This window comes from Carlito syrichta, unplaced genomic scaffold, assembly GCF_000164805.1.
Source record: "Carlito syrichta isolate Samal-C Ts95f unplaced genomic scaffold, Tarsius_syrichta-2.0.1 Scaffold117897, whole genome shotgun sequence".
NCBI classification, from domain to species: Eukaryota; Metazoa; Chordata; class Mammalia; order Primates; family Tarsiidae; genus Carlito; species Carlito syrichta.
In genome coordinates, this window is record NW_007061993.1 from 244554 (window position 1) to 267934 (window position 23381).

Consider the following 23381-nt stretch of genomic DNA (forward strand, 5'->3'; position numbering starts at 1 on the left):
CAGATTGTAGAGATGAGGTCTCACCAAGTTGCCCAGGCGGGTCTTGACCCCGCGGGCTCAGGCAATCCACTCACCTCAGCCTCCCAAGGCGCGGGATTACAGGCTGAGCCACCGAGCCCGGCTTTGAGTTTTTAGAAAGTAAAATAAAAGCGAATACTGCAGTGGGGTCCTCCTGACATGCAGATCACCCTTTCAACATGAACTATCCGTGGTGCTTAGTGTGTTCCCAGGGTGTTTCACCACCAACTCCTCTTAAGGTTTGTTACCCCATAAAGATGCTGTGGACCCATTTGCTGTCACGCCCCCTCCCCTGCCCGGCAGCCGCAGGTCTCCTTGCTGTCTCTGATTTTACTGTTGTGGAAGTTTTGCATCCGTGGTGTGCAACGTTTGTCCCTTGGCATGTGTCTCTTGGCATGTGTCCTTTGGTGTCCAGCCACCCTCGCCCAGCAATCCCCAGGTTCCATGTTGTTGTGCATCAGTGCTCTGTCCTCCATGGCTGGACTTCAGCTTGTCCATCTGCCTACCTGCTCCCACCGCTGGGCTGCTGTGGAAGGGGTGGGCTCGAATCTGTGGATATATCTGGGCTCATGTATGGCCAGGCGCCCCAGGGTGGACCGTGTTCCTCCTGTCCCACCCCCACCTTCTGAAACCCTCGAGGTCCTCCCAGACCTCCCAGACCTCCTGGGCCCTCGCTCCCACCCTGCCAGCTGTGGGGGAGGGGCAGTGACACCCAGAGGTGGGCTTCAGCCTGGGGCCAGTATGGCCAGAGCAGTCTGGCTGCCACTCGCCCAGATATGGGAGCAATGCAGGGTTCCAGGCAGGGCATTTGCAGACAGGCCTGCCTGGGGGAGAGAGAGGAGACCCTGCACTGGGGGTCGGGGCCCAGGGAGAGTCGCAGCTGCCTGAGGGGGCTGGGCTGGGTGGTCTCTGGGAGGAAGTGGCCTGAGAAGGAATCCTGGGGCACAAGGAGGGGGCAACCTGGTGACCTGTGGGCAGAAGAGGGTTCCAGGCAGCAAGAGGGGCACATGCAAACGTCCTGGGGTGGCTCACTAGGACTGGAGGGGAGCGGGTGGGGGGTGCCTGGGATGGCCGCGGGGAGCAGGGCTGGATCTATTTCAGGACACAGGGCCAGGGAGGGCTTGGCAGGGCTGCCATTCCCATGGGGTTTCTCTGGCTGCTTCTGGGACTGAAATGAATGTGACTAGAGCAAGACACTCTTCCTGGGGTCTTGGTGGGTGCAGTGACTGGAACAGGCTGGGGGTGGAGAGTGGGCGGTTGATATGTGTTGGAGGAAGAGCTGATCCGGGGACCCCAGATGAGGGCCATGATCCCTGAGGTCGGAGGTTGGGATGTGGCACGTGCAGTGGGCTGTCGGCGTGGGGCTGGGTGGGTCCTCCAAACTGGCATACCTGTTGGGTCTTGGCTGGCACCCGTGATCCAGGTGGAACAGGTGACTAATGGGACCAAGCCATGTGGACCTGACATCCCCCGGGAGCCGGAGCAGGAGGAGCTCAGGCGTGGGCTGCACCTGGGGACCGACTGTTACCGCGTGCTGAACCAACACATCTCCTGCCAGGCCTGAGTCCTCCCCTGCCCGTGGTTCCCACAGCGCCCTGGCTGCAGCACCCCCACCTTCCGGGGGAGCGGGAGGGGCTGAGATGGCCCTGTGATGACCATGGGGCACACTCGGGAGCTGGGAGCCTGTGTGTGGATAGGGAGTGACACGGCAGTGGCCAACCCAGCCTCCAGCTCCTCTGCTGGCCCCTGTCCTGGAGGGAGCCCGACTGCAACGGACCACTGGTATCCTGGGGTTGCTGGCCAGTGGGGACATGGAAGAATCCTTGAGAGCAGCTTCCTGTCTGGGTGGAGAGGAGGGGGCTGGATAGGAGTGGGCAGTGTGGGGGTGTGGGGGTGTGGGAAGGCCCAGGCCACGAGGCGGGGCCAGCAGTGGGGCCTTCTGAGGCCTGGGACTTCCTGAGCCGCAGCCTGTCAGGATCCTAATGTATACAAGGACCCAGGTCTTACACCTGGGCCACCTCCAGTTCCTCCCCACAGCATAGGCTCTGGTGAGTGCTGCAGGGATCCACCCTGGCGAAGGTGGGTCTTGACACAGCAGGCTGATAGGCACGGCGGGTGAGGTTGGTCCAGGACTGCGGTCTCCATCAGCCTTGGCCTGTGTGGCCCATGTCTGTCCTGCTAGTCACGCCTGGCTTATGCCTAGGGCAGCCATCAGCGCCTGCTCCTTCACTCGAGATTGGAGGTGGCGAGTCCTGAAAGCAGAGTTAATTATGGTGAAATTAGATTCCCAGCTGCGGTGCAGCCTCTGGATGTGTGGCGGGAGGTCCCTTGGGAGGCCGGTGCGGCTTGGCCTGGCACCTACATGGGCCTCTCTCAGGCTTCCTCTCTCCCCTGGCCCTGCCTGGCTCTGGCCTGGGAGGCATAGTCTCCCAGTTGTTCAGCAGGGGGCTCCGTGGGGACCCCGAGATGGTCTCTAGTTGAAGAGGAGTGCCCGGATGGGAGGGCCTCTGCAGCCAGCCTGCTGGTCAATCTCATGTGGGCTGTGTGAGGTCCTTCAGAGCCTGTTTTCTAGTCTGTGAAATGGGATGGGGGCATCTTCCCACCTTTGAGATGCTCCCGCCTGGCGCTTAGGAGACGTGCTGAGGAGTTTGTCCTGGGGGGCCAGAGCGGGGGAGCACATCAGGGCCGTCTGACCCTGGCTCTGCCTGGAGTAGCCGGCAGGAGCTGGGGTGGTGTGAGGTGCTGAAGGCATCCCCACCTGCTCACGAGTGATGTCATTTCATCAGATACAAGCAAACCAATGGACAGCCAGCTCTGTCAGGCCCCAGGAGACACCTGCAGAAGGGAGGGTCTGCAGTCCCCACAGGGTCTGCACTTCAGGGCTGCCTGCAGCCAAGCCTCCCAGAGTGGAGATGCCTCCAGAGGAGGCTGCCATGGCTGTGTCGTGTTCCCAGAACAGCAACACCCCATCCGTCAGTGGGAGGGAGGTGGGGGTGTGGAGGCAGAGGAGTCTCCCTGGAGATGGGGACCCCAGAGGGAGGGACGTGCAGGCACAGGGACACATGCACATGTGCCCTTTGCACCATAGGCCCTGCAGTGTCGGCTGAGGGCTGACCTCCCGGGCCCACTCAGCACCTCCCTGACGACTCCCCTTCTTTGTGCTGAACTCTGAGAGTGCTCAGAGCTCAGGCTGCAGCTGGGAAGTTCCTCCTTGAGTCCAACTGAGGTTCCTATGCCTTTGGGTCCTGGGGTGTTGTGACTGGCCCTCTCTGGTGGCCTTTCTTGTGGTTTAGGGTTCTCTGGTGGGCTTGAGGACTTGGATGTACATCGGGGATATGGGGTACCCAAGCTGTTGGGGTCCTGCCCCCCCCCCAGGTTTGGCCCCAGAATCTGGGGCTGGGACCAGCGGCTGCCTGCTTAGTCTCCTTGGCAACGGCTGCCAGGAAAGCTCCTGTAGTCGAATCCATTATCATAATTAGCCTCGAAGTCCTTTGTGCTATAATCCTGGGCTGCTGAGACACCACCATCCTCTCTTCCGTCCTCCCATCCGACACCACCTCCAGCCTGTCCTTTCTTTCCCCATAGGCTTGGTTGGCTCCTGGCTGGAGGGTGTGGAGCCCTTTCTCCCACCCAGGACTCCCGGGGCCTTGGTGTTTGGCATCTGGAGATGTGGCCAGGCTGCGGACTCAGGCCCAGACTGCGGGCCGGGGTCTCCCTCCCAGAAGGACACAGGTGCCACCCTCCTGGATTGGCATTCTGGATGTCTGTCCCCAGCTCACTGTTGCCTAGGAGGGGGAGGCCGAGCTGAGAGGTTCTGGGCCTCGTACTCCGCGTGCACAGGCACCATGCCCTGGACCCAGTCCCCTCAGCCTCTGTCCTCTCCTGCAGGGGAGGGAGGGTATTCCTTGGACCCCACAGCTCTGGGTGGGGGAGTGTCAGAAGCCAGAACAGCATGATTGGGTTAGAGGCAGGGAAGGCCACGGGAAGGAAGCTGGTGGCTCCTGCCCAGCCGGTGTGACTCCCACCAGGGCCTGTGGCAGACAGGGTCCCCTGGCTTAGCCTGGAGGTGACTGTGCTCGCAGACTGGGTCTGAGGATGATGACACCCATGCCAGTCTTTCCCCTACCCGGGGAGGCCCCTGGGGACTGGACCCCAGGGGGTGTCCACATCACACCTGGGACTGTGAGACCAGAGGGGTGGGGAATATCTCCTCCCAGAGGTCCATGCCTGGGTGATGCCCCATCCCTACCTCACGAGCCTTTGTTTCCCTCTCTCTAGAATGGACATGGATGTGGAGTCTCAGGGACACCACTGTGGGATCAGTGCTGTGAGGGGCAGGTGCTGGTCACTGAGGTGTCTTCCGGTGGACAGCCCTCCACTGCCCTCTGTACCAGGGGTCTGCGACTCCTGGAGGAGCCAGGCTGTGACGCCCTGAGCCCACGCCTCCACCTCCCTTCCTCCGCGTCTCTTGCCTCCCCTGCACTGGCCACCCCCGCCACCATCTGGACCATCTGTTCTGAAAACTTAAAACTTGGAGCAGTCGTCGGCACTTCCTGGGTGGGGTTGTGGGGGGTGGGTTCTGGCATGGGTTTCCTCCAGAGGGTCTGCTGGGGCGGGGCTGAGCAGAAACACCGGAAACTTCTGAGGGCTGGCTGCCAGGCTCGTCGTCTCTCTGCATTTCTGACTGTGTTTGTCTGGTCGCTGGTGGCTGGGGTGGGCTGCAGATCTGCATGTCATGGCCGCATCCGTGTGTGCCCTGTCTCTGCAGTTTCTGGAATGTTCTGGGGTTCCTGGTCAGAGCTGCCCTCAAGAGCAGGGCTGGGGTCCTGCTCACCCTGGAACCTGGGCCCAGCTCTTCTTTCATTTAGAAGAATGTTCTTTGCCACCCGAGGAGTTGGTGTTCCTGGATGGGTTCCGAGGACTCAAATTCGGTTCTGTGGGGCTGGCCCTGTCCCGCACCCATTCTCCTGTCTGGTCAGAATCATCCTGGCTGGATCTGGACACGCCCTCCCCCTCCTGTCTCTAGGCCTCTCCCAGCTCTTCCCACTGCGAGGAAAACTCTCCCCTTCTCCCCTTGTGGCTAGCTAACTTCTCTTTACCCTGCAGGGCCCACCCCGTGGACACCTCCCTGGGAAGCCACCAGGGTTGTTTCTTCCCTGGGCGCCATATCACACCGCGAGCCTCAGCCATGGGGTGATGTCTCAGTGTCCCTCCTGCATCCCTCCAGCTGCCCAAGCCTTGGGGTCCTGATTCGGAACCCTAGGGAACCCTAGGATCTCCCAGTTGTCCCCTCTGCCTTCCCCACTGATGGATTTGGGAGGAAGCCCTGTGAGGCAGACAGAGCTAGCGTTGAAAGCGCACGAGATGTCTGTGCATTTTTACCCCAGGGCTCAGTTAATTGAATAAATTGGCTAATAAGCAAAGGAAATTAATTGCGGTTTTGAAATGTGACCGTTTCTTTGTGTGTGTTTTGTCTGCCAGTGGGCACTGCCTGCACTTCTGACTGGGAGTGAGGGAGCCTGGGGACTGTCAGGGACAGTCGGGGATGTGGTGGCCGTTCCCAGGGAGGAGGGTGCAGAACCATGTCTTGCTGGTACTGTCACTGCCCCTTGGGCTTTGACTCCAGCCGGCCTGGAGTTCTTGGTGCTGAGGTTTTTGCTGGACATCAGCTGCGGAGAAGGACCCAGGCCCCAAGTCAGCCAGAGCTGTGGCCAGGCTCAGGCTGGACCTCAAAGCATCAGCTCCTGTAGGGTCTCCAGCGTCCCACCATGGAGCTGTGGTCTTCAGGGTGATGGGGAGGGGTGGGGGGGACAGGCACTGGCTCTCAGACCCAGGCATGACCCCCGGTGCCCACCCAGCTTCTGTTCACCCCGTGTAGTGCTTCACGCTTCTCATGTGGCCTGGACCCTCACCCGGCCTGCAGGGACTCTCCTTGGGACCCCCACCGTGGCTGGGTGCCCAGCTGGCATGCCTGGGGCCAGGGAGCAGGTGTGTCACAGGGGGCTGCATAGCCGAGGAAGACATAAGGCATTTGGGAGGATGGTGGTGGCTGTGAACTTGAACACCTAGGGAAGAGTTGAGGAAGGACCAGTGAGAGTCAGGTAAAAAGAGAGGGGAGGGTGTAAAAGCGTTGTGTGCATAACATCAGCTGGCGAGAGGAGGCTCGTGCAGCGTCTGAGGAAGGAGGGCCTTGAGCTTCCTGGGAGCCGGGGCAAGGCCAGCAAGAAGATACAAAGAGGTCTGGTTTAGCTCCAGATTTAACTGGAAGAGAACAGTTTTCTGCTTCCGAGTCTAGAGAGGAAGTGGTCAGGTGCAAGGAAAAGGGACAAACATTTATGAGACACCTTCTGCAGGGCAGGCACTGTGTGGGGCAGGCACTACGTGAGGCAGGTGCCCCATGGCAGGCACCAGTCTATGCTGGTTTTCTTGTTTCTGCTGGCACCAAGAATCAAATGGCCAGGCATTGCTGTTCTCCTCTGACTCTGAACATTTTGGAGACTTTCCCAAAGCACAGGCTATCTGGCTGGAGACAGATGAGAGTGGGGCCCCAGGGCAGCTGCACGTGATGTGGTGACCCTGGCATTGCCCAGTGTCCCTGTGGAGGCTGGGGGTCCTGCAGGCAGAAGGGCAGCTGTGGGTGTGCCCCTCAGCCCTCCCCAGCTGGCAGGGCCCTGTTCCCTGGCCTGACCCCGCCCCCCTCTGCCCTGCAGGTTCCTGCTGGTCTTCTCCTGCCTCGTGCTGTCTGTATTTTCCACCATCAAAGAGTATGAGAAGAGCTCAGAGGGCGCCCTCTACATCCTGGTGAGCGCCTTGGACTCTGTAGACCCCACACAGCAGTCAGTCGATCTGACCTGTGACTACAGAGCTTCTGCCACCCGACTGGCTTCCAGCCCGGGCCTGGCCTCCCCCAGCCTCCCGCTATGCCACGTACCCACCGCCCTCTCCTCCTGGGGACCTGCCCTGCTCCCCCTGCCCTCGCAGCCTCCTAGCCTCGACATTGGCCGAGTCCTAGGGTTCTGTCAGCTGTGAGTAACTCAGTCCTTGCTCATCCTCTCCTGGTGATGTCACTGCGCCTGAAACCGCTCCCTCCAGGTGACCTCAAATCCTCTGGCAGCCCCCGCCTCCTGGTGCCATCACAGTTTCTGACAATCCCTCCTCCTGGTGACATCACCGCCTCTAATAGTACCTCTGCTTCATCACCTCACAGCCTCTGACAGTCTCTGACAGCCCCCTCCACCTGGTGACATCACAGTCCCTGACAACCCCCCTCCTGGTGATGCCACTGTCTCTGACAGCCCCTCCTACTGGTGACATCACAGCCTCTGATAGCTCCTCCTCCTGGTGACATCACAGCCTCTGTCCCTCCTTCCTGTGATATCACAACCTTTAACAGCCCCTCCTCCTGGTGACATCATAGCCTCTGATAGTCCCTCCTTCCTGTAATATCACAGCTTTTAACAGCCCTTCCTCCTGGTGATGTCACAGCCTCTGATAGGCCCTCCCCCCTGTGACATCACAGCCTCTGAGAACCCCTCCTAGTGACATCACAGCCCCTGACAGCCCTCTCCTCCTGGTGACATCACAGCCTCTGGCAGCCCCCAGTTCTGGTTAGGTACAGTTCCACCTTCTCCCCTTTTTCTCTAGAGCCAGAGGGTGTAGGCAGCCCCTCTTCTGTGGGGGTATGGAGTGTACCTAACAGATGTGGGCACTTGGGGTGGGAGCTGTGATGCTGGTGGTAACCCGTGTTGGGGGTATGGTAGGCACCTTGGCAATGAAAGGGTAATTCCTGTCTTGCTGTTGATAAGTGGGTGGGGGAACCTCAAGGAGACTGATCCCCCCACAATGCACCTCCTCCCCTCCCCTCCCTACCCTCCCCTCTGTCCTGGGGCTGCCCGAGTTCTGGATGGAGGTTGGGCCTCTATAATGACCTGGGATCTGCCCCCAGTACAGCCCTGCTGTGCGCCCCTCCCTCCAGCTCAGACAGGGCCCCCCACTCAAGGCAGGACTCCCAGCTTAGAAAGCCTCCCTCAGCTCAGACAGGACTCCCAGCTCAGACGACAGGACCCCCCAGTTCAGACAATACCCTCAGATAAGATAGGAACCCCCAGCTCAGACAGGGTCCCCAGGTCAGACAGGGCCCTAGCACAGGCAGGGCCTCCCAGCTTAGACAGGATCCCCCAGTTCAGACAAGATTCCCATGTCAGATAGGGTTCCCCAGCTCAGACAAGGCCCCCAGCTCAGGCCCCCAGCTCAGACAAGACCCCCAGCTCAGGCCCCCAGCTCAGACAAGACCCCCAGCTCAGGCCCCCAGCTCAGACAAGACCCCCAGCTTAGACAGGGCCTCCAGCTCAGACAGGACCAGTTCAGAGAGGGCCCCCAAACTCAAGACAGGGCCCCAGCCCAGACATCTCCCCTCAGTTCAGACAGGGCCCCCCAGCTCAGATGAGACCCTCAGGTCAGACAGGGTCCCCCAGCTCAGATGAGACCCTCAGATCAGACAGGGCCCCCCAGCTCAGACAGGGCCTCCCAGCTCGGACAGAGTCCCCCAGCTCAGATAGGGCCCCCATCTCAGACAGGATCCCAGTGGCCCCTATGGTTTTCAGACTTTGTGGTGCTCCTGGCTGCAGGGTAACCAGAGGGCCTAACCCTTCCTTTTGGGGACTGGAGTGAGGTGGGGGCCCTGTGGGAGGCTGCCCTTCAGCTCCCCTTTGGGGTCTGGGTGCTGTGGCTCCATCGTGGGCCTGTGCTGCCCTGTGGGTGTCCAGGCCGGGCCTGGCATGACCTCAGTGGCGCCTCCCTACAGGAAATTGTGACCATCGTGGTGTTTGGTGTGGAGTACTTTGTGCGGATCTGGGCAGCAGGCTGCTGCTGCCGGTACCGTGGCTGGAGGGGGCGGCTCAAGTTTGCCCGGAAGCCATTCTGCGTGATTGGTGAGGTCCAGGGGCCAGGGGTGCTAGAGGGGCAGCAGAGACCCACAAGGTCCTGGGAGGAGCTAAGGCAGCTGTGTTGGCTGGGGAGGCTGCAGGTTTGGGTCCTTCTGGAAGTTTCTCCTCATCTGCCAACATGGCATCGGAATCTGTGGCTAACGTGGTCTAAGTGTCAAGAGGAAGGGTGGGGCCCTGGGTGCCTGGGAGGCCCACAGGAGGGGTGGACTGTTGGACTGTCCTCTCTGGGGCCCAGACCACCTAGCCCACGCCAGGCACCGTGCAAGCACTGTCCATCTGTCCTGGAGCCCAGCATGTGGGGCAGTCCCCACCCCATTCTGCGGCCAAGCTGAGGGCCCGGGGCTGCCGTGACTCACACATCTCCTGCAGACATCATGGTGCTCATCGCCTCCATCGCTGTGCTGGCTGCTGGCTCGCAGGGCAATGTCTTCGCCACATCTGCACTTCGGAGCCTGCGCTTCCTGCAGATTCTGCGGATGATCCGCATGGACCGGAGGGGGGGCACCTGGAAGCTGCTGGGCTCTGTGGTCTACGCCCACAGCAAGGTGAGGAGGCACCCTACCCCAGGGTCCAGGGCAGGATAGGAGTCACCAGGCTCCAGGGTCTAGGCCCACAGCAAGGTGAGGTGGTGCTCTCCACCAGGAGTCATGGTGGGATGGGGATCACCGGGCTCCATGGTCTACACCCACAGCAAGGTGAGGCAATACCCTCCCCCAGGATCCAGGGTGGGATGGGGGTCACCAGGCTCTGGGATCTAGGCCCACAGAAAGGTGAGACTGGTGCTCTCCACTGGGTGTCAGGACGAGATGGGGTCAGAGCCCTAGCTGGGCCATGCCTGAACCAGCTTTCCCTCCTGCGTGTCTTCATGACTTGCTGGCCTCAGCCATCTGTCTCCAAGATAGCTGCCTTCGCGCAAGTCCTGTCCATTTGCCGCCCCCCGCTGGTGTCTTCTGTGGTTGGGAGTCTTATTTCCTGGGTTTTTAGTGCCTGGATCAATACACTGCCCAGTCACCTGCCTATGTGGTTGTTTAAGCTGTGGCTTGTGGTGGCCAGTTGGGGAACCTACAAGGTGGCTGCAGCCATACATCCTGTGCTCCGGGGACCCCAATTCCCCAGGACCAAGGCCCTGTCCTGCCAGGCTGTGCTTTCAGGCCATGCTGCTCACGGGGGCTTATCTGTGCTACTTCCCTGAAGGGGGCAGTGACTTTAGAGGCAAGACAGGCAGGTATCAGCCCCCTGGAGGTCCCTCAGCCCTCCCTAGATGCCGTGGGGACCAGGGTGCTGATTGGGGGGCATGCTCTTCCGGAGCTGTTTTTCCAAGGCTTGGGAAGGTCAGGGGGGTGCTCCACCTCAGAGATTCTGCAGCCCTGCTGGCTGCTAGGGTGAACACCCTCAAGCCTGGGTGGGTGCTGGCTTGTTCCTGGGCACCGGGAGGAGCAGTGCTGCAGGGGTGGTGGAGCTATACCCTCCTGGTTTCACTGCCCCCATGCACAGAACCCCTGCTGACCTGGGGTGGGGCATCTACCTAAAGCCCCGGGCACAGAGCCCAGGGCAGACCTCCTGCAGGCAGTCTGACGGGTGGCGTGATGGCCGTGTGTCCCACAGGAGCTGGTCACCGCCTGGTACATTGGCTTCCTCTGCCTCATCCTGGCCTCGTTTCTGGTGTACTTGGCAGAGAAGGGTGAGAACGACCACTTCGACACCTATGCTGACGCGCTCTGGTGGGGGCTGGTGAGTCCTGGTCTCTGCACCTCCCTCCCTGAAGACATTCACCTCTCTCCCCACCCTCCTCTGGCCCCAGCGCCAGAGGGGAGACAGGGGCACTGGCTAACTGGCTGAGCTGGCTGGGCACGTCTCTTGGGGGCCACCTGCTGGCCTCCCAAGACCATGACGGCGTGGGGAGGTGGCGGCAGAGGCAGTTGTGGTGCAGGGTGGGAGGGTTGGCTCCAGACGGGCTGTGGTGCCATCTTCCTCCTTGTTGACCACCCACCTGCTCTGCCGGGTTGTGGGGTGAAGGCGGTCCCTAGGAGGCCTACCTGCATCATAAGCATATGGCCCTCTCTGCACCCTCTGGGGAACCCCTCACCTCTCCCTGCCCTGCCCCATGGCCTCCTGTCCTTCCCCAAGCCTCTGTTGGAAGGTGCTGGCTCCTCCCTCAACCCTACCTTCTCTGGCCTGAGCCGCTTGACCTCTTGTGAGCTCCCTGCTGGCCCCCATCCCCTTTCTCTGGGTCCCTTTCTCTGGGTCCCTTGTGGCACTTCTGCCTCTGCCTGCTTTCGAGCTTGGTGGTCAATGAGGTGGGAACCGCGGTCCTGACGCCGTGCCCTGGTGTAGGCCCGTTGGCTCTCCAGGTCCTCTCAGGTGTGACATGGGCACAGAGCCTTTGGGGGACCCTTCTGGCATGGAGAGGACGAAGAGAGGCTTGAGAGGCTTGAGTGGCCGCAGGCTGAGGGGCAGCTGACATCGGCCCTGGCCTCTCAGGCCCGTGTTCATATCCGGGGTGGGTGGCCCTGGCTTCTGTCCCAGCCTGGCCCTGAGCAGCTGCTGGTGTCCAGCTGCCCTGGGTTCCAGCAAATCCCTTGTGTGACTGGCGTCCACGGTCCGCAGATCACCCTGACAACCATTGGCTATGGAGACAAGTATCCGCAGACCTGGAACGGGCGGCTCCTGGCAGCCACCTTCACCCTCATTGGCGTCTCGTTCTTCGCGCTCCCAGCGGTGAGTCCTCCTCTCCTGCCTTTGTGGGGGATGAGGCCACACAGCCTCCCTAGGTGGCCATAGGCCACCCTGGACACTGCCCCGGGGAGGACCCAGGGCAGGAGCAGCTCCCAGTGGGCCCACGGCCTGGTTTCTACAGAACTGGAGTGGGGCTGGCCTGGCCTAGAAGCCCATGTCCCTGGTGCTGGCAGCCTCCTTTGATCCCTGCAGCAGCATTCCTGGGGTCCAGGTCACTGTTTCCAGGGCCTTTGCTTGTCTCTGGTCGCTCCTCTTAGTTTGAGTGGGGCTGGGCGGTCCTTGTGACCAGGGGCAGTGCTGCTCGGTGACCACTTCCATATCAGGTCTTGGGGCAGAAAGGAAGAGGACAGACCCTGTCGACCCTTTAAGACAGCAGAACAGGGCAGGGTGGCTGGTGTGGTACCAACAACCTCAAAAGGCCGGACCCCACTGGCCCCTCCACTGAGAGCTCTTTGTGAGTTGTGGACAAGGGCAGGAGTGTCCACTTGGGCTCAGTGTGGGCCCCAGGTTTAAGGAAAGCTCCCCCGCCCTGGTCTTCAGGTGGAAAGGACTGAGGAGGTGGGAAGGCAGAGCCTCTGAGGCCTTGGGATGTGCTGGGGAAGCCGATGAGCGTGAAGGTGGCTGTCAGGAGCCCAGGAAGTGTGGGAAGGGGGCTGTGGGTTCTAGAATGTGGCCCAGTGCTGATGAATGAACTTGGGAGGTAAGGGTCCCTGTATGCAGTGTGACCTTGAGGAAGTGGTGGAGGTATGGTTCAGCAGAGATGGGTCTGACTCCAACCAACTGGGGCTGGAGGTCCATGGTGTGGTCTCACCCCGATGATTTGGGGACTGGGTTTCCCAAGCATGGTCTGACCCCATGAATTGGGTTGTGTGTCCCTGAGTGTGTAGTCTGATGCCATGACTTAGGGCTTTGGGTCCCTGGGCATGGTCTGATCCTATGACATGAGGCTGGGTCCCTGGGCGTGGTCTGACCCCATGACTTGAGGCATGGGTCCCCAGGTATGATTTGACCCCATGACTTGGGGCATGGGTCCCTGGGTGTGGTCTGACCCCATGACTTGCAGGGCATCTTGGGGTCTGGCTTTGCCCTGAAGGTCCAAGAGCAGCACCGGCAGAAACACTTTGAGAAGAGGCGGAACCCGGCGGCAGGCCTGATCCAGGTGAGTCTGGTACCCCCACCTGGGACCAGGGGAGCTCCATCTTAGTCCCACTATGTCCAGGAGTGGAGCCACCTGGGCCCTGGTGTCCCACGTCTGTGACCCAACCAAGGCTTTTGTTCTGTGCGGTAACGTGTCAAGGAAATGGTTGTCTGAGTCAGGGTGTCAAGAAACAGTTCCAATCCCCGAAGTCACACAGCAGTGCCTCCTGTGAGGACGCTGGGCGGCACTCGCACCATGGCCCCACTATCCTGCCTGGCGCTGTGGGGAGGTGGGTGCATTAGCTGCCCATTCTGCAGATGCGGGACTAACGCAGAAAGCACCTCACTCGGGTGGTGAGCAGGCCCCAAGGCTGCGTCTGCCCTCCCACACTGGACTGTGTGCCACCATGCCAGCCTCACCCTGCCCCAACCCATCATTCTGGGGTTGGGTAGGGTGCAGTGTTCTCTCCAGCATCCCACAGTCGTTCTTGAGGACAGTGTGGACAATGTGGACAGGACAGCTGACAATGTGGACAGGACAGCTGACTCCCTGGGGAGCCGGTGTTCTTATGGCTCCTCCTGAATCTGTGGGACCCCCTGGGCCCTCAGAGGGACCAGGATGGCCATAGCTGGTGTGGCCCTGGCTGTGCTGCCACCTTTCAAAGCTGTGGCTCTGGTCGCCTTGCCCTGCCAGCCTGCTCCATGTGTGCATTTATCTTTCACTGTAGAAGCTCCACATGGCAATTTTTAAAATGCAGTAGTGAATAAAGTATAGAAATGCAGGCACAGGTGCTCACGCCTGTCATCCCAACACTTTGAGGGGCTGAGGTGAGAAGACTGCCTGAGCCCACGGGTTCGAGACCTCGTCTCTACAATTAAAAAAAATGTGCTGGGCATGATGGTGCATGCCTATAGTTCCAGCTACTTGGAAGGGTGAAGCAGAAGGATTGCCTGAGCCCAACAAGTCGAGACTGCAGGGCTGTGAGCATGCCACTATACTCTAGCCTGGGCAACATAGTGAGACTCTGACTCAAAAAAGAAGAAGAACAGAAATACCCCTAACCTCCCTCTACCATTGACAGTTGTTTTTTTTTTTTTTTTTTTGAGTTGGAGTCTCACTCTGTCGCCCAGACTGGAGTGCAGTGGCCGCTCCTGGCCACTGCAGCCTCAATTTGCTGGGCTCCGGCAGTCCTTCCGCCTCAGCCTTCCAAGTAGCTGGAATTACAGGCGCAGACTACGACGCCCAGCTGATTTTTTTATTTATTGTAGAGATGAGGTCTCGCTGCCCAGGTGGGTCTGGAACCCGTGGGCTCAGGCAATCCACTCACCTCAGCCTCCCAAAGGCGCGGGATTACAGGCTGAGCCACCGAGCCCAGCTCCAACGACAGTTTTAAGACACTTATTTATGTATTTATTTTGGGTCGGAGTCTCACTCTCACGACTTTACAACAAAAGGACAAACAGCCTGAAGGCTTGTTGGGCAAAACATTCCAGTGGACAACCTCCCAAGAAGACACACAAGTGGCATATAAGCCGGTGGAAAGACACTCAGTCCTGCCAGTCATTAGGAAATGTGAGTCAACACTGCATGAAGACGCCCCTGCCCACCTCTGGAGGCAGTGGGAAGGAGTGCTGGTGAGGATGTGGGGAAAGTGGGGCCCTCATCCGTTGCTTATGCAGAACATAGAGTGGTGCAGGTACCGTGGAGAAGTTTGGCAGTTTCTGAAAAAGCTAAGTATGGAGTTGTCACATGACCCAGCAATTCCAGGCTAGGTATAGACCCAAAAGAATCGAAAACACATCTCCAGACAAAATGTGTGCACAAGTGAGTGGCAATGGCCAGAGAGTGGAAACCACCCGTGTCCATCATGATGAATGGATGGACCAAAGGTGATGTTCTTGTAAAACTATTATTTGGCCATAAAGAAGAACAAGGTGCGGACACATGCTGCAGTGTGGGTGAACTTGGTGGACACTGTGCTCTGTGGAGGAAGCGGCAGAGAAGGCCATGAACCGCATGGTTCCGTGGATGGGAAACACTGAGAATAGGCACATCCTAGAGGCAAATGCATGGGGCAACCGCCAGAGCCGAGGTAGGAGGGAAGGGGTTCAGTGTGCAGGGGGTTTCTTGGGGGTGAAAGGAAGTTCTGGATTAGATAGGGTGACAGTTGCACACATGGTATGAAATGCCACTGAACTCTGCACTTTAAAATGGCTAAAGAGGCCGGGCGCTGTGGCTCATGCCTATAACCCCAGCACTTTGGGAGCCTGAGGTGAAAGAATTGCCTGAGCCCACAGATTCAAGACCAGCCTGTGAAATTTGGTGAGACCTCATCTGTACAATAAATTAAAAAAAAATTAGCCAGACATGGTGGCGTGTGCCTGTAATTCCAGCTACTTGGAAGACTGAGGCAGAAGGATCACCTGAGCCCAGCAGGTTGAGACTGCAGTGGCCATGAGCATATCACTGCACTCCAGCCTGGATGACAGAGTGAGACTCCAACTCAAAAAATTAAAAAAAAAAAAAAAGGCTAAAGTGATGAAGTTTGTTATGTGTATTTCAGCACCCAAAACAAAAAACAAAATACACAGGTGTAGGGAACAGAAATCCTGCCTGGTGGAGGCAGGCTCAAGCCCACGGGCTGGGCTAAGTCCCCCCATGACTGGAGAGGCTGTCCCTGGCTGGGCAGGATGGAGGATGGGAGCTCACATCCCTAACCCCGCCCCATCCCCAGCTCCTCTGGTCCCATGCAGCCACTGGAAGGGCAAGAAGGTGACTACCTTGATGGGTTATATCCCCCAGTGTCAGGGAGACACAATGAAGGGGAGGGGATGCAGGGCTCCCTACAGACCCACTGTGGGCCTGGTACTGAGCACCTGACCTGCTCCCCATGGAGACCCCAGGCCCCACAGGTGACCCTGCCTGACCTTCCTACAGAGGGTAAACTGAGACTATGGGGTTGCAATAGGCGCTGGGGCCTGGCCCTCCTGGCTGAGAGTCCCCTGTGCCTGGACCCACAGTGCACCTGGATCATGGGAAACAAGGCCCCCCAAGCCGCTGCTGCCAGGCCACCCATCCCCACCAAGGCTGACCCTGCCTGTTTCCCCTCCACAGTCCGCCTGGAGATTCTATGCCACCAACTTGTCCCGCACAGACCTGCACTCCACGTGGCAGTACTACGAGCGCACGGTGACCGTGCCCATGTACAGGTACCGCTGCCGCCTGCCGTGCTGCCACCATGCACCAGTTTTGTGCTTTATTTTCCATTTGTTCTGGAAGCCAATTTTTTGCTGTTCATTATTTTGATGGGTTGATTTCCTTTTTTTTCTTTAAAATGTGTGTATTTTTCAAAAAGGACTTCTGCGTGTGTTTATTTCGAATTCTGTGTGTGGTTAATTTTGCTCTTTGTTTCATAGCATCGTGGCTTTGGTTTCTCACCTCCATCTCCCCGCCCCCTTGCGTTGTTCCCTTGGCCATGGGTGGCTGTGTTGTGAGCCCGGGACACGAGCTCCTCCTGGGTGCTCGGAGGTAAATGCCCATGGGGTGCCTGGGCCCAGCTTTAAAGTGGAATGGCATCGTGACCCCGTCCTGCAGTGAGGAAAGTGACCCCATATCACAGTGAGACTCTCGGACTGGGAGACCCCAATGACCATGATGGTCCCAACTCTCAAAAAGACAAGCACACAGACAGCTCTGGAGCCCCCAGAAGCCCGTGTGCTCGGTCACCCAGTTTTCTGTGCTGCCTCTTAAGGTCTGAGATGAGGGGTTCTGGGGCCATTCGCATGGTCCATGCAGATCAGATGCCCCAAGCCCCTCTGGGTGGGCTCCACCCTGCCTGCCTTCTGCTCTGAGGCGGGGGAGGCTGAGTCTTGGGAGGGGGAGGCTGAGTCTTGGGACTTCCCAGCTCATGGACCCTCCTCATCTTGCAGTGGTGTTTCTGTCCACCAAGAGTGGGGTTTCCAGGCTGGGGGCATCCTCGGGGGTTCCTGAAGTTAGGGATGGTCAGACGGGCCCAAGGCTGTCCCCACCTGCCATCTGCCTCTGCAGGGGCGCATCACCGGGAAGGAGGTGCTGGAGTCCTGGCGGTCCTTGACAGTTGTTTTCCGGGCCTGCCTGCCCCTCCTCCAGCACCCATGCCCCCTGCACCTTCTGGAAGGCTGACCAGGGGCCTGGCCATGCCTGTCCTTTCTGGACCGTGGGCATTGGGTATCCCTGAGCCGGTGCTCCTGGCAAAGCGACCCTCCCAGCGGGTGGGGCAGGACTGACCCTGTGCTAATTTTCTTTGTTCTTTTGTTCCCCCACTTTCCTTGACTCTTTTTTCCTTTGCTTTTTCTTATCCCGTTCTTTTCAATTTTCTGTTCTTTTCCCTTTGTGTGTGTGTGAAAACACTTGAAAGCTCGCAAACTCAAACCTACGGGGCCTCCAGGTAGGACATGCATGGGACAGAGCTGTGTGTGTGGTTCTCGTTTTCTGTCTGGGGGCGATGGGCATAACCCTGGGAGTACCCGGTTCCCCGGCCTCTGGCTCTGTGGCCCCCAGCCCCTAACCCCTGGCTCCCCAGCCCCTAGGCCTGCAGAGCCCCTGTCCTGGCCCCCTGAGCTCCCAGCCTCCTGATCCCCCTGGCACCCAGCCTTCCAGCCCCCAACCCCAAGCCTGCAGAGCCCTTGGTCCTGACCCCCAAGCTGATGGCTGCCCAGAGCACCCCTGCACCTCGTGGCCCCAGGCGAGGGACCCTTTGACCCTGCCTTGCCTGGAGCCCACCTGTCCAGCCCACCTCTTCCCTGGCGCCTCCCTGCCCTCCTGGGACCCCGTGTCCCTCTTTGTGCCTTCCCACCCTTCTCCTTGACGCTGCTTCTGTTTTGCCTGATCCGTTTGTCCCCAGTAGCCCTTGTTCCTGTCCTGCTTTCTGCCATGTCTTAGTAGCTGCCCCCCCTGCCCCCACGGGCAGAAGTGGCGGATATGGGGCTCCTGCCATGTAACCAAGTGCCACCTGTCTTCTGATCCCGCCGCAGTTGGGCTCGCATGAGGTGTCTGTGGGGCAGTCCCCTGGGCCCTGCCTCAGTCTCCCTCCCTGGACTCTCCCTCCCAAGTCCTACCTCCAACTCAGGGAGGTCTGCAGGCCTGGGAGAGATGCTGGAGCTGTCCCTTCCCTGTTCCCACTGGGGAGTTGGTGTGTCCACCCTGTGGTCCTCCCCACTGAATGGGAAATGAGGCACTTGCTCAGACTGGGGCTATTGAGCTGCTGCAGAAACCTCGCCCACATGGTGGGAGGGCTTTTCCCTGTGGAGCAGGTGGCTTGTGCTGGGTAGGGGGGACCTGACCCTTCCTGCATAGCCCAGGGTGGCCCCATCAGAGGCCCCACTGACTCCCAGGGGCCACTTGCCCTTCCTGGGGTGGAGACCTGTCAGCCCTGTGGGAACCCTTAGTGTGTTAATCCCTCTACTCCCAGAAGGGAAGGGGGTGCCATGCAGGGCAGGCAGACCAGGCTTCATGGGCACTTGCACCCCCAACACGCCCAGACATGGACATCCTAACATCTGCAAGGCCTTCCATATCCGAGGCACAGACTCCCATCTGGCTCTCAGAGCTGATGTTGTGTCCAGCCCGGGCCTGCGTGTGGGACTGAGCTGGGAGGGTGTCCCAGGGTCACTGCATGGGTGGCAACTGAGGAGGGATGGGGGGCCAGCTGTGACCCCTGGACAGAGGCTGACTGGGCCAGGCTGCTCCCATGGCAGGAGCTGATACACCTGACCGCCTCATCCGGAACCACCAAGACAGTGGACAGCCCTGGGGAGGGAAGCGGGGTCAGGGGCTCACGGGACCATCTCTCCCACCAGTGTTGTTGGAGCAGCTCTGGGGCTGTAGAGGGAACAGAGGGGCCAAGTGCTGCTCAACCTGGAGAGGACCCCGCAAGTTGGTGGGGCGAGACGGGGCAGGGGATCTTCCGGGGCAACTCGGGAGCAGGAGCATGGCAGGATGAAGGCCCTGAAGGCCCATGGAGTCAGTGGCCCTGTTGTTTTGGAGGCAGTGGGAGTTTCTGGGTGGTTGATCAGGAGATTGGCAAGGATGCACATCTGGAGAGCCAAGCAGGGCAGGCGGGCGAGAGACGGGCAGCTGAGGAGTCCAGGTGAGGTAGGCCACAGTCTGGCTGGAGACAGAGTGGAGAGACTGGGAAGGGGCAGCTTCTGTGGCCACGTGGCAGGTAGGCAGGGGAGGGCCGGCTGGGAGGTGGTGGGCCTGCTGCAGGAAGCAGAGAAGCCAGGAGGAGGCCCCAGTGGGCTCAGCAGGGGCATCAGGAAGGCTGGAGCCAGAGGACAGGGTGGGGCCTGGGGCCACAGTTGAGTGGGGCGTGTGGGGAGGAGTCAGGACCATGGGAGGAGGAGTTGTGGTGTTAGGGGAGGAGTTGGGACCATGGGGGAAGGAGTTGGGGTGTGGTGGGGAGGAGTCAGGGCATGGGAGGAGAAATCGGGGATGTGGGGGAGGAGTCAGGCATGGGGGAGGAATCAGGTGTGGGAGGAGGGGTCGGGACATTATGGGGGAGGAGTCGGGTGTGGGGGAGGAGTCAGGCCATGGAGGAGTTCTGCTGAATGCAGGTGTCAAGGAGCAGGTGAGACTGAGTCAGGATGGCCCCAGGTCGCAGCAGAAAAAGGGCTGCATCCCCCAAGGTGGGATGCCTCCCTGTGAATCAAGATGGAAAGGGTGTGGGGCTGGAGGGGCAAGGAGGAGCTGGGGCATGAGCTGGTGGGAGGGAGGTACAGAGAGGAAACTAGTCCAAACCTGGGGAGGGGCTCACATGCCTTCCTGGGGTGGTGGGTGTGACCAGGACTGGGAAGGGGACTTGGAGCAGAGCTGGGCCACCCTCCAGGGTCCCCAAGGAGGCTGAGCTCAACCTACAGACCTGACACGAGCTCCTGTCTGCCCAGCAAAGCCCTTTTCTGCATTCTCCCCACCTCTGACTTTGGCAAAGTGGGGGCTGGGCCCTACGTAAGTTGGGTGCTGTGTTACAGCCGTGCTCCCCTCGGAGATGTTTGGTGGCAAGACGGGAGGGGAAGAGGGTGTCCCCACCTATGCTGCCTCCTTCCCCTCTCCACGCTATAGGGGCCGGGGTCTCCACGGATGGCGGGTACAGCTCCCCTGCTGTCCCTGCTGGTCACTGAGGCTCCCTAGGTCCTGCCTGGGAGAGTTGGATGCTGAGCCCGGGACAGTGGGCCACTGCCTGGCTGTGCCATGCCCCTTGGCCGCAGGTGGGCAGAAAGCTCATTGACCTTTCCTTCTCTCGCCCAGGCTGATCCCCCCCCTCAACCAGCTGGAGCTGCTGCGGAACCTCAAGAGTAAATCTGGACTCGCCTTCAGGTCAGCAGGGTGGGTGCTTTGGGTAGAGGAGGTCTCAGACCCCCATGGAGGACTTGGCCCTGGCTGGTGGCTGGGGACTTGCAGGAGCCCTGGGATGTGCTTGGCCACTAGACTTGGCATTGATAGGGCTTTTCTTTCCTCTTCTGCTGACCCAACCTAGGCTCCTGCCCCCACAGGTCACCTGGGTCAGTGGGCAGGCTCAGGGGGAAGGGTGGCAGGGTGAGGAGCATGTAGTACATGGGTGGAGTTCTGCAGGGCTCACTTGGGACCAGGCAGAAGGAGGGGCCCAGCCCTGCATCCTCGTGGAGTGTCCATTGGAGGCAACTGTGGGCTCTCCTGTCATCACCAAGTCTACAGCTCAGAGTTCCAGGATGTGGAGTGGATGCAGGGGGGCTTGCTGAGCAGAAACGCAGCACAGGACATCTGGCGGGGCTCCCCACCGTCTTAGAAGAGCACTCCATGGGCAGAAGGGGTGCAGGAGGTTGGATGATGGTCCCTGCTCCCCAAAGTTGTGCCAGGCCCTGAAGCCTGGGAATGGGACTCAAGAGGAGATCATCCCAGTCTCTGGGGACTGAATCTTAGGAGCATTCTCATCAGGAGAGGGGCTCTGGAGACATACTTTGAGGCTGCATGAGGACAGGAAAGAGACTGATGTGGCCACAAACCAAGGACACCTGGAGCCACAGGAGCTGGAAGAGGCGGGAGGGACCTCCCCTGGAGCCTCCGGTGGGATGTGGCCCTGCCACATCTGGATTTTGCTGCCTCTAGCACAGTGGGAAGACACATTTCTGTTGGTGTAAACACATCATGGTACTCTGTTATGGCAGCTTACAATGGCCCCGCCAGCACACACAGACTTGATCCCGGACAGCGGTGCTGCTGTCCCAAACACCTGAACACGGGGACATGGCTTTGGAGCTGGGTGAAGGGCAGAGGCCAGGAGAGGCTGGGAGAGGCCTGTGTCACCTTGAAGAGGCAGTGGGGTGGAGTTTGGATCCACAGGCACCCCTGGCGCAGTAGTAGGGGGGTGAGGAACCCTCCAGGGGCCTGAAGGGGGCTGATCTGTGCTGTGCCCGTGGAGGAGGAGGAGACTCTGCTGGGCTGGACTCCCCTGCTGGGCAGAAGCAGGACCTGTGGATGGTGACCCTGGACATGTTTCCTTTTTAACATGCTTTAGTTGTTCATTAATAACAGTCGGCACATGGATGTTAGCCTGGATGTTGCCAGGCCTGGCGTGGAGCTGCAGTCTGGCCTCTCCTTGGAACTGCTAAGAGAAACTGGAACTTGGAGGTGTGGGAGGGCCTCGCCCTTCCCAACAGCAGAGGACAACAGCAGAGCCTGTGGGGAGGCTTGGGGATGCGGGCAGGCCTTGCTGAGGGCGCGGGCGTGTGGCTCACACACCCTGAGCATCTCAGTGGAAGTCCAGGAAGAGTGCAGAGTGCAGAGGATGGACTCGGCAAGTGGCACCAATCCCTGTGGTGCACTTGGGAGGCCCATGAGGTTCCGGGGAGTTTTTTTTTTTTTTTGCCACAGACACTCTGGAAGGGCCAGAGACTAATGCAGCAGAGACACCTGGGGTCCTCTAAGCAGGAAGAGGGCAATGGCACAGCTCAACTGGGACATACAGGCTTCAGGCAGGGGAGTGGTCCTGAATCCAGAGCACGGCTGATGGAGCCAGGAGCCACTGGAGCTCATGCCAAGTGGCACCTGCCCTGCCATGTCTGAAGCTTGGGCGATCAGTGGCCCCTTCTTGAATGGGCATGTCTGTCCGACGTCCATCCTGTCCTTGCATGTTTAAGCAGATGACGCATCTCCCAGATTCACAGGTCCGAGAAAGGAGAATGTGAGCCCCACATGGCTCTTGCCCAGAGTCTCACGCACACCTTATGCCAGTGGTCATGATGATTCTGGTTGGTACTTGGGACTTTCTGAACAGATGGATGTGGATGAGCTCTGGACACAGTTGCTGCTGTGATGGGTTGAGACGCTGGGACAGGTGGATGTCTGGACATAGATGGGCACAAGTTCTGGGGGCTGGGGGATTTAGCGGGTCAAATGCTGGTCCCCAAACAGTCATGGCTGTGCCCCACAACCCATGAATGTGGCCTTATTTGGAAAAGGGGCCTTTGCAGATATAACAGCATCACGGGTCCCAAGATGACACCATCCTGAGTTATCTGGGTGAGCCCTAAATCTAATGACAACCATCCTCATGAAGAACAGAAGAGACACAGAGAGAACTCCATGAAAGACGGAGGCAGAGGCTGGAGCCATGTAGCCACAAGCCCAGGGATGCTTTAGCCACCAGGATCTGGGAGAGGCAGAAAGGGCCCTCTCCCAGGGCACTCAGAAGCAGCCTTGCCCGTCGACAACTTGAATTTGGGCACATGGCTTCCAGCATGTGGGAGGATGCATTCCTGTGGCTTAAGCCGGCAAACTGGTGGTCATTTGTTTCAGCCTCCCCAGGAAACAGGTGTAGGGTGAATTGTAAGCCCTGGGCCTAGACATGCCCCATGGGGCAGAATGTCCCCCAAATGCAGCAGAGATGTTTCCTCCTGAGGCCTAGGCCCAGATGTGCCCATGGGGCAGAGTGTCCCCCAAATGCCCTGGGTGTGTCCATTCCTGAGGCCCCTGCTGAAACGTGCCCCTTGGGGCAGTGTCCCCCAGGTGCCCTGGGTGTATCTGCTCTTGAGGCCCAGATCCAGACCTGCCCTGCAGGGCAGAACGTCCCCCAGGTGCCCTGTATATGTCCCCTCCTGGGGCCCGGGCCCAGATGTGCCTGATGAGTAGCGTGTCCCCCAGGTGCCCTGGGTGCGTCTTCCAGGTGGGATTACTTGGGGTCTACAGGGCAGGCGCCCACCGAGGCCATGTCTCTGAATGTGTTGCTGACCTCACCCCCTGTGAGGTGTTTGTTGCTCTTGAGGGGGCTCCAAGGGGGTTTGGGCTCAGGCCTCGGGGACCCCCAGCTCAGACAGGGAGTCCAGCCTCCTTCTGGCCCTCCTACACACTCCCCTCTGCCAGTGCCATGGCAACATGGTCCCCGTTGTGCAGTATCCAGCCGTGCAGACAGCCCACTTCTAGCACAACAGCCAGGTCTGTGTGCCATCCACAACCTCTGAAACGAGACCACCTGCCCTTGCCCCATGGTTGAGCCAAGTGAGGACCCAAGCCACCAGTCTTTTTATTTTACA

General features: G+C 59.5%; 1 protein-coding gene across 1 annotated transcript in view; it reads left to right on the forward strand.

The window, feature by feature from the left end:
- Window positions 1-23381, forward strand: part of KCNQ2 (potassium voltage-gated channel subfamily Q member 2) — a gene marked incomplete at its 5' end in the record, with an annotated part of 53720 nt that overhangs the window by 12166 nt on the left and 18173 nt on the right. The window contains 9 exons of the mRNA XM_021707205.1: window positions 6729-6819; window positions 8822-8948; window positions 9333-9508; window positions 10569-10694; window positions 11571-11681; window positions 12763-12858; window positions 15952-16046; window positions 17234-17263; window positions 20122-20190. Coding sequence (XP_021562880.1) covers window positions 6729-6819; window positions 8822-8948; window positions 9333-9508; window positions 10569-10694; window positions 11571-11681; window positions 12763-12858; window positions 15952-16046; window positions 17234-17263; window positions 20122-20190 — 921 coding nt within the window. The remainder of the gene's footprint in view (window positions 1-6728; window positions 6820-8821; window positions 8949-9332; window positions 9509-10568; window positions 10695-11570; window positions 11682-12762; window positions 12859-15951; window positions 16047-17233; window positions 17264-20121; window positions 20191-23381) is intronic.